Here is a 10,460-nt window from a genome sequence, read left to right on the forward strand (position 1 = left end):
TTGATGTGATTAAACTATGGAAAAACATGATAACTGTAAGAGCTTCCAATAAACTATTTAAAACAAAAACAAACAAATGCTAAACCCAGGCCTTCACTGCCCTCAAAATTGCTCTTCTATTTGAACTTATTGTTGCAGCCACTGTGTCACCTCCTTGTATGCCTTCCTCTTTTTCGCTGCCCCTGTCCTAGGTATAATGTCCTTCTCCAGGGACTGGGCTTTCTTGACAACATGGCCGAAGTATGTGAGACACAATCTCCCCATCCTTGCCTTCTGGTTGTATTTCCAAGACAGATCTATTTGGTTTGGTTTGTTTGTTTGTTTGTTTGTTTGTTTGTTTGTTTTTTCAGTAGTCCATGGTACTTTCAATATTCTTCACCAACACAGTTTAAATGCATTGATTTTCCTTCACTCTTCCTTATTCAATGTCCAACTTTCACATGAATGTGAGGCAACTGAAAATGCCATGGTTAGGTCTAGGCATGCCTTAGTCTTCAAAGTAACATCCTTGCTTTTCAACACTTTAAAGATATCATGTGTTGCAGATATACCCAATCCAATGTGTGATTTGACCCCTTGACTGCTGTTCCCACAAGCAGTGATTGTGGATCCAAGCAAGACAAAATTCTTGACAACTTCAATTATTTTCTCTATTTAACATGATGTCACCTAAAGGTCCAGTTGTGATGATTTGGGCCTTCTTCACATTGCGTTGTAATCCATACTGAAAGCTACAATCCTTGATCTTCATTAGTAAGTACTACAAGCCCTCATCATTTTCAACAAGCAAGATTATATCATCTGCATACGGCATGTTTTTCACAAGCCTTTGTTCAATCTTTCATATAATCCAGTTTCTCTGATTATTTGTTCACTATACAGATTGAATAAGTATGGTGAGGGCATACAACACTGATATACACTTTTTCTGGTTTTAAACCATGCACTATTCCCTGTTCTGTTCATAAGTTCCTCTTAATTCATGAAGGTTCCACATGAACACAATGAAAGTGTGCTTAGGCGACCCAAATCCAATTGGTAAAGAAGATTGCAAAGTCTCTGAGACATAAAAGATCCTGTTTACAAGTAAAAATCTTCTGTTTTTATGCCTACAACTGTGTCTTTAATAATGACTTTCTGGATGTACATATTTATCTATTGTGGAGATGGTCTAAGAAGAAGCAAGAAATTTTATAAATGTTATAATAACTAATAACCCCAGTATGGGTAATAGTAGCCCCTGGTGGTCCTGTCAGTTAAGCCTTGGGCTGCTTACTGTAAGGTTAGGTTCTCAAACCCACCAATTGCTCTGTGAGTGAAAGATGAAACTATCTTTAATCATCTCAGAACACTGTATAACGTTGCAATGAATAGGAATTGAATCTGCGGCAGTGGATTTGGCTTTGGTTTGGGTTTTTTAAAGGTTGAAACAGTAACAAATATAAAACAGTTCTAAGTTTAAAACTCAATGAGTTCATGAGTAAGAACTCAAAGCAAGAGCTTTTTGAAAAGAAGTTAGAAACATTTGAAGCTGTAAAATTAAGTCAACTTTGCTACCCCTCAAAAAAAAAGAAAGAAAAATTTCGTAAATTCTTGCAGTGAAATATCAATACTATGCTGTTAGCCCTTGGTATTCCACTTCTAAGATTTAAATATATATGTATACATATTTATGTATGTATGTATATATATTAAATATTTATATATTAAAGCTAGTAGCATCTTTTTAAGTTATATATATCTTTAAAAGGCTCTTCTAGCTTTCATCAAAACTGGGTCAGCATAATGTCTACTACAAAGAATTTTTTGGTTTCTTTTGAAACACAAAACCAAGTAACCCTAATAAAAAAAAGATATTTGACTTTTTTTGAGGCAAATATAAATAGAAAATGAATGTAGAAAAGTTTTCTTTGTCTCCAGCAGGTGGAAAGAGTTAAATATGTTATTGATTTTATTTAAATAACTATACATTGTTTTCTCTACAAGTAACTTTGTCATGTGTTCATAACTAAGCCAGACTCCTGTCAAGTGGGAACAGAAATGGAACAAGGAAAAAAACACACTTTCTCCACAGGGCCTGCCATGCTAACGACCTCAAGTGGACTCTTATATCGTGATCGGTAGTCCTTTACACAGGCCTCTTGGAAATAAAACTCACCTCACAGGGGCTGTCATATGAAAATATGAAGAAGTCACATCATTTCTAAAATATTCACCGATATTTTAATTAATAATCAAAAGATAAGCAGAGATATTAACCTGATTCTGTTAAAGAAATGATAGAGCCATTTCCAAATGTCTTGGTTTTTTAAAGGGTAGGAACAGATTTAATAATTTTGTCCGTGTTTCCCTACTCTGTGATTTTGTTTTAGGCAGAATTCTCCAGAGAAACAAGACCAAGCCACTTATGATTACATATATATAAAGATAGGTTTATATAGTGAGAAGGGATACAGCTGCTAATTAGTCCACACAGCAGTACAGAGGGCTCGATCCAACTCACTTTTGTGGGATAGTTAATATACTGAAGGTCCTTCCTACTCACACTGGCGCGATTGGCCCAAGGTCCAGAGAGCAGACAGTGAAGAGGCTGGTAGGAGGTACAGAGTCTGCCCTGCAGCCAGGATGAGCAGAATCGGCCAGCAGGCAGCACACATGGCAAGCTGGGGTGGCAATATCAGGAAAATGAGATGTCCAGGTGTAGCAGAAGTTAGTAGCACAGCAGCAGCGTTGCAAAGCAAATTGCACTAGAGCCTCAAGACATAGTGATGCACAAAACAGCTATGGGATCTACCAAGATCAACAGGTTGGCTCAGCCCACAGGTAGCGCAGCACACAGTTGAAGGAGAGCAGCTAACTCAGCAGCACACTGGTCTGATCACCAGGGAGAAGGAGAAAGAGACCAGCCTCAGAGAGTCATTTATCTCCATAGCCCTCCAATCAAGCTTTGATATGACTGACAGGCTAAACTTCACCCACATGTCCCTATGAAGGCAATGTTGGCACACAAAAACCTATCACACCCTTCTAACATATATATATTTATCACAGTGGTTTGTGGCTATTATTATTGTTATCAAATAATGCAGTCAAAATCTATGGTAGGCTCCTAGAATCCATCCCATCTCTCAATCTAGCCGAAGAGTATCTATTGGTAAGAGATTGGAGTTCATAACTATATAGCCATGAAATCTCAGAGCCTATATTCCGTAAAGTCAATTGCATCCATCTTCTGCATCCAAGTGCTCAATGAAACATTCCAAATTCATTACAATGAACACTCAACCTGAGGCCTACCTGCCATTCTGAATTAAAGCAATGCTTCTGTTTTCTAGTGCTACTATGACAGAAATACCACAAGTAGGTAGCTTTATAGAACAGACATTTATCTTCCTACGATTTAGATGTCTAGAAACCCACATTCAGGCCACCATCTACTAGAAAGACTCTTTCTATGTTAGTTTTTGGGAATGATCTTTGCCTCAGCTTTTGCATATCCCTAGCATTCAGGGGTCCCTTGATCATCTTCATACGTAAATTTTTACACACACAGCCCTCCCCTCTGTATACTCACATCTGTGTCAAATCTGCCCTTTTTGTACTCAGAAGTGATTTGTTTTAGGACACACCCTGTACTGCCATCCTCTCATTAACAACAACAATTAAAAAGGAAACCTTATTCCTAAAGGTAGTCACATCATAGAGATCTTGTTGTTGTGTGCCCTGGAGTCACTCCCTACTCATAAATACCCTCTACAGGTATAGGGGTTAGGATTCCAACACAATTCTGGGAGACACACTTCAATCCATACCAGTCACCTAACTGTCACTTGCTTGGAAGTCTTTCCAGCTTCTAGAATGTCTTCAAATGAATCTCAAAAAGAATCTGAATTCGACCCAACTAGCTTGTTTTTCTTGGTTTTAGATGGCTATACCACTGATGACATTGAGTTTTACTGGAATGGAGGAGAAGGAGCAGTAACAGGAGTTAACAAAATTGAACTTCCCCAGTTTTCAATTGTTGACTACAAGATGGTGTCCAAGAAGGTGGAGTTCACAACAGGTAAGGATGTTCTCCCACAAAATGAGCTAGGGCTGTTGTTCAAGGAAGAAGGTGGTTCCGACTAAATGGTGATATGATTCTTTTCTCTTCTTTTCAACCCAGGGGCATATCCACGACTGTCACTAAGTTTTCGTCTAAAAAGGAACATTGGTTACTTCATTTTGCAAACCTACATGCCTTCCACGCTGATTACAATTCTGTCGTGGGTGTCTTTTTGGATCAACTATGATGCATCTGCAGCCCGAGTTGCACTAGGTAAAAAGTTCCTTTCATTGCATAGAGCTAGTCAATTTGCCTAACAGCAAACATTAAAAACTATAAGCAAGGCTTTCTCTTATAACAAACCCAAGAAATAGATTATCATAGGAATACTTGACTTTAAAACATCTACACCTTATAGAGGGTTTTACATTTGATTTTTTAGCATTTTTTAACAAGTATGTTTAAGCACTAGAAAACTGTTCTTAGTGTATATTTTCAAATTCTTATTATACCAAGTTTTACTAACTTCATGAAAATCCCCTGTTTGGTTGCTCATCTGTGGACTCTGCCATCAAGCCAATTCCTCTCATCTCAACTCTATAGAAAAGAGCAATGCTGCGCTATGGGGTTTCTTTATGGAAGCAAACTGTCACGTCATTCTCCCTTAGAGGAGTATGATGAGTTCCAACGGAAACCCTTCTGTTAGCAGCCAAGTCCTCAATTGCTGCCTCACCCAGGCTCCTTTCAGATTTGCATGGCATTATCCTCAAACAGATTTGGAGAATGCTGATCCTTCCAATTATTAATAACTTATGACAATTGTTGGGAAATACTATCTATTGAATACTAACTAAAGTTACACCATACCTGAGTCTCCTTTAAATGGAATTGATTATATTTTAATAAGACATAAGCAATTCTTCTGCTATATTAATGATCAGTGATTAGGATAGAATAAAAATTGCTTTCATCCTGGGGGAACAAAATTCTGAATTAATCTTGCCATGGTTGAGTAATTGCTGAAAGCTGTAAAGGTATATTTGAGACCCTAAAGGGTACCTTGGAAAATTAGGAAATGCAGAGCCTGTTAGATGAATCTATCCTATCCTGGGCATGTGAATGTCTGCCTCATTATTTGATCCCAGAGTCATTTCAGTTATCACACACACACATACACACACACAAATACCAATACCATTTCTGGCAAAGTAACATATTACATCACTTTTTTTTTTACTATAAAGTTTAGTCCCTTTATTTTCCTCCTCCCTTCTCAACTCCGATAATTATTAAATAATATTTCTTTTGGTGTGATATTTTTTCTTGACTTTTCACACAGTGATTGCATATAGTATCTGTCCATTTGTGATTGACTTATTTAACTCAACATAATGTTATCCAGTTTCATTCATGTTATGAGATTTTAGAAGATTCATCAGTGTTCTTTAACATTGTGTATTATTCCTTTGTGTATATATCTAATTATCTATTCTTCCATTGATGTGCTTTAGATTGTTTCCATCTTTTTGCTATTTTGAGTAGTGCTGTGATGAACATGAGTGTACATTTATCTGTTCATGCCTCATGTGCCTTTTATTTTTCTAGGATCTCTACAAAGTAGAGGGATTTCTGGGTTAAATGGTATTTCTATTTCCAACTTTTTGAAGAAAGCATCATACTATTTTCCACAGTGGTTGTACCATTTTACAGTGCCACCAGCAATATACGAAGGTCCTAGTGTCTTCAAACCCTCACAAGTGTTTGTTATTTTCTGGGTTTAAAAAAAAAAACTATGCTGTTAATGTTTTTCCGCAGTGTGTGGGTTCTCTTTTTACTCTGTGGTGAAAATTTTAATGATCATAAGTGTTTAAATTTCAGGATGTTCAGTGATGTATTTTGTCTTTTGTTATATGTGTATGGTTTCCTGGTGCTTGATAGTGTACTTATGTATGCCATGTCTTGTGCCCCTAAATTTTTCCTGTTTTTAAATTGATGATCTGTAAATATGTAAATTACATATTTTACCTGTGTAAAATATAGAATATTGGATTTATCTTAAATTAATTTTGTACATGATGTGTGAGGAAATGGTGTGGGAGCCATGGTCTGACCTCTGACTACACATCAGGGGAGAGTAATCCCACATCTTCCCAAGGATGATTCCAATGAGGGCAAAAGGCAGAGATGTCTCCACCTTTTTCCTTCTTGTTCATATTCTGTCACCAACCGTCCCTAGCACAACATTCTACTTCTTTGCTAGTGTGTTAGTCGGGGTAGACTAGAGAAATAAATCCATGGACACACATATGCATTTAAGAAAGAGATTTATATACAAGAGCAATTGAGCATTGAGAAAACATCCCAGCCCAGTCCAAATCAAGTCCATATGTCCGATACTAGTCCATATTTCTGACATCAATCTATAAAGTCCTCTTCAGACTTACAAAATACATACAATGATGCTGAATGCAGAAGATCACAGGCCAGTGGGGAGAAAGTCTTTGGATCCAGTGTCATTGGAAGCATTTCAGTGCTGACAGGGGTCTCTCTGTGGCTTCTCCGGCTTCCGAGGTGTGGTTGTTTTCTGCAATGTCTCCCAGGGAGAACAGAGAAAGAGGGGTATTTTCCACCTACAAGGAGGAAGTAGCAGATTTTCCAGAATTCTCAGGAGAAGTCTGATTGGCTATCTCCAGATTGACAGCGTAGACTCCACCCCTACACTCTTAATCCTTAAATTGACATCCGATTAGGTGACTACCACAGCTGGGCTCAATAATCCATTCCAGTGATCACCTGGATCTCAGACAATACTTACAACTGTTGGATTTATTAAGGATGTTAACAGGATCATAAAAACGTTAAGGATATGGTCGTTTTGTTCACGGCAATATCTCTTCCCAGCCATGCCAGCAGACACATCTGTCTGACTCTCAGCTTTCCAGGCATACGGTTTCTTGGCCTCTGGGTAGTATTTCATTTCCACGTTTTCATGTATTTATTTATTTATTGCTTGATCTTATTGCTGTTTTCTGTCTTGTTGTGTTTTTATCTGAAAAGATGCTTTATAATATTTCAGTGTTTTCAAATGTATTGCCGCTTGCTTCACGCGTATGACAAGATATGATGCATTCTGGAGAATGTTCTCAGTGCATTGGTTAAGAATGTATATTTCGTTGGGTTGAGTGTATGTCTATGAGATCAAGTTGATTGAGTGTGTGGTTTAGCACTTCCATATCATTTTTAGTTTCTTGCTAGTTTTTCTGTCTCTCATACAAAGTGGTATATTTAAATCTCCTACTATTACTGTAGAGTTGTCAATGTCTTTCTTCAATTCTGTTAGGGATTGGTTTATGCATTTTGAAGCTCTTCCGTTAAGTACATAAATATTTGTGATGGATTTGTCCTCTTGCTCCATTGACCCTTTATCTGTTATCTAAAGTCTTTCCTTGTATCTTATGCTAGTTTTGCCTTTCCCTACTTTTTAGTCTATTTTTGTCTTAGTATCTAAGGTACATCACTTGTAAACAGCATATTAATTAATGCTGTTTGCATTTCTTAAATCATTTTATTGGGGGCTCATACAACTCATCACAATCCATACATCCATCCATTGTGTCAAGCACATTTGTACATTTGTTGCCTTCGTCATTCTCAAAACATTTGCTTTCTACTTGAGCCCTTGGTATCAGCTCCTCAATTTTTGCCCTTCTCTCTGCTCCCCCCTCCCACATAACCCTTGATAATTTATAAATTATTATTACTTTGTCACGTCTTACACTGTCCACCGTCTTAAGCCTGTTTTCTTATCCATTCTTCTACTCTGTCTCTTTGTTGGTGCTCTGTTGTTCATTGTTAGGAAGCCTGCTAGAGAGCCTATTCTGTCTCACAGCAATCCAAAATATAACAGAAAGAGTGGCTGCCTGGCCCTGTGCCATCTTCATGGTATTGGATATATTCAGGTCCATTAATGTGGCTATTGTGTCGATCCATCTCATTGATTTCACTTGTTTTTGTTGACCTGCTATCCTACCAAACAAAATATCCTTTCCTAGCAACTAGTCTTTCCTAATGACATGCTCAAAGTAAGCAAGTCGAATTCTTGCCATCTACGGAGTAATCTGTTTCTATTCACCAAAGACTGATTTGTTAATTCTCCTGCTACCCCATGGTATGTTCAAGATTCGTCATCAGCACTATAATTCAAATACATATTATTTGAATATTAATCTTAATATGTGTAAATGTTATGACTGAGGAAAAAAATACGGGATAATATCCACAGCAGGGTTTAACAAGTAACAAGTTAATGAATGGTAGGTCTCATTTCTCTTTGTTATTCTCTCTCAAAGGTTTCTCCCCAAAACCCTTATTTGGGGGGGCGGGGGGCAGCTAATACAGATATCATATAATTCCATAGTTCGATCACATCAAACAGTATTGTACAATTGTTACCACAGCCAATTTCAAAACATTTTCTTTCTTCTTGAATGCCTTGATATGATTTCCCCTTTACCCTCCACACTCCCCCACCGGACGCTCCAGGAACCCTTATTTTACTTGCTGTTTCACAGTGTTAAGTACGTGTTGGACTCCTAACCAAAAGTTCAGCAATTCAAACCCACAAGCTGCTTCGTGGGGGCAAGATGAGACTATCTGCTTGCATCAAGATTTTCCACCTCAGAAACCTTATATCGGGTCACTGTATTGTAGCACAAGTTATCTACAGGATACTCCAAATTCTTTTTACATCTTGCTTTTTGAAATTGTCATTTCATTACCATCACCAACAAAATATTTATTAGTAATCACACAAGAACCGTATGGTGAGCATTATCCTAATTTTTTCCCTGAATCATAACACATTTTCTAGTCTCTTCTATTGAGTCAAATCTGATGCATAGAAACCAGAGGGACACCGGAGAATGGTTCCTGTTGGTTTCTGGAGCTGTCCTCATGCTGGGGCAGAAAGCCTCATCGTTCTCTCACAAAGCAGCTGGTAGGTTCTAACTGCTAAGCTTGTGATTAGCAGCCTGATGTATTACCCATGATGCCAAGGCTCCTACACATTAAAATAATATGCATTTGGAATGTGGCATTAGTGAAGACTATATCATGGAGCTAGAGAAGAACGGAATTAATAAAACTGAATCTACCTTTTAAGAGCTTAAACTCTTGTTTAAGGGTCCAAGTTGGGTTTTTTTAGAAACTAGAGACACAATCTGCTTTAGAATCTGAAATGAAGAAAGTAGAGGTGATATTTGGAAAGCTAAGTAACAAGATTATGTTATATAAGAAAGTATATAAATCAATTACTTGATACAAATATTAAGCTTTCTGCTATGTTTTGCTTTTTTGGTGTTTTCTTACTGTGAATAAAACATTATTACTTTAAAATGCAATACTGACTTAGTGCCCTGGGGTATATGAAAATGAAGTAAATCTCCTCAAACTGGTTGCCAGTTTAGTAGTGTGTACTCAGGGATTAATATCTGAAGGAAAGGTTAAGAGGAAGATGAATGGGGTGTGGAAAAGGGGGGGGGGATTATGACATCTAACAGAATGAAGGACATTGACAGTAAGCTTCCAGTAGGATTTCAATCTGCCTTTGCATCTCCTTTGTGTGTGAGTGTGTGTTACAAAAATAAATAAATAAAATCATTTTTAATCCTCCACTAACTATGGAACCCATTTTACAATGCACTAAAGGACTATGTGGGCAATCTGTAGTTTTGTGGTTCAAATGTCTGTTTTTGTGGTTCAAATATCACATAATACCATCATTCGGAGGCTCTAGGGAGAGTGGCACCCTTGGCTAAGCCTTGTCTTTCTCTTTCCCAGGGATCACCACTGTGCTGACTATGACAACCATCAGCACTCACCTCAGGGAAACCTTGCCAAAGATCCCGTATGTCAAAGCGATTGATATCTATCTAATGGGTTGCTTCGTGTTTGTGTTCCTGGCTCTGCTGGAGTATGCCTTTGTAAATTACATCTTCTTTGGGAAAGGCCCTCAGAAAAAAGGAGCTAGCAAACAAGACCAGAATGCCAATGAGAAGAACAAACTGGAGATGAATAAAGTCCAGGTAACATATGACACTTCATCTTAAATGTATCTTAGGTTCTCCTGGGGGAAGTTTAATGTTCCTTCCCACCCACACCCCAACCCAATGTTTGAGCTTTCGAAGTTTATAATTTGGCCATGAGTCTTACTAAAGATGCATAAACTGTTTTGCTCTGAGATCACTGTGCACAATATAGCTGCTAAGCTATAGCCTGACCTTCATTTTATAGTTTCCGAACAAAGAATTGAAGGAGTTAGTTTGAAGGTTGCATAGGTCGAGTATTAAGAAAACAGATGGACAGTGGGCCCCTACACAAGTACTCCCCCAACACAAGAACACTTTGTTCTAACAAT

General features: G+C 37.8%; 1 protein-coding gene across 1 annotated transcript in view; it reads left to right on the top strand.

Moving 5' to 3' along the window:
- GABRB1 (gamma-aminobutyric acid type A receptor subunit beta1) overlaps positions 1-10,460 on the top strand; it is a 522,015-nt gene that overhangs the window by 482,813 nt on the left and 28,742 nt on the right. The window contains exons 6-8 of the mRNA XM_004706270.2: positions 3,926-4,063; positions 4,166-4,318; positions 9,884-10,128. Of these exons, the coding sequence (XP_004706327.1) occupies positions 3,926-4,063; positions 4,166-4,318; positions 9,884-10,128 (536 nt within the window). The remainder of the gene's footprint in view (positions 1-3,925; positions 4,064-4,165; positions 4,319-9,883; positions 10,129-10,460) is intronic.

Source organism: Echinops telfairi, unplaced genomic scaffold (genome assembly GCF_000313985.2).
Source record: "Echinops telfairi isolate 266 unplaced genomic scaffold, ASM31398v2 ScPeMD7_7468;HRSCAF=8506_0, whole genome shotgun sequence".
In the NCBI taxonomy this organism is placed as follows: Eukaryota; Metazoa; Chordata; class Mammalia; order Afrosoricida; family Tenrecidae; genus Echinops; species Echinops telfairi.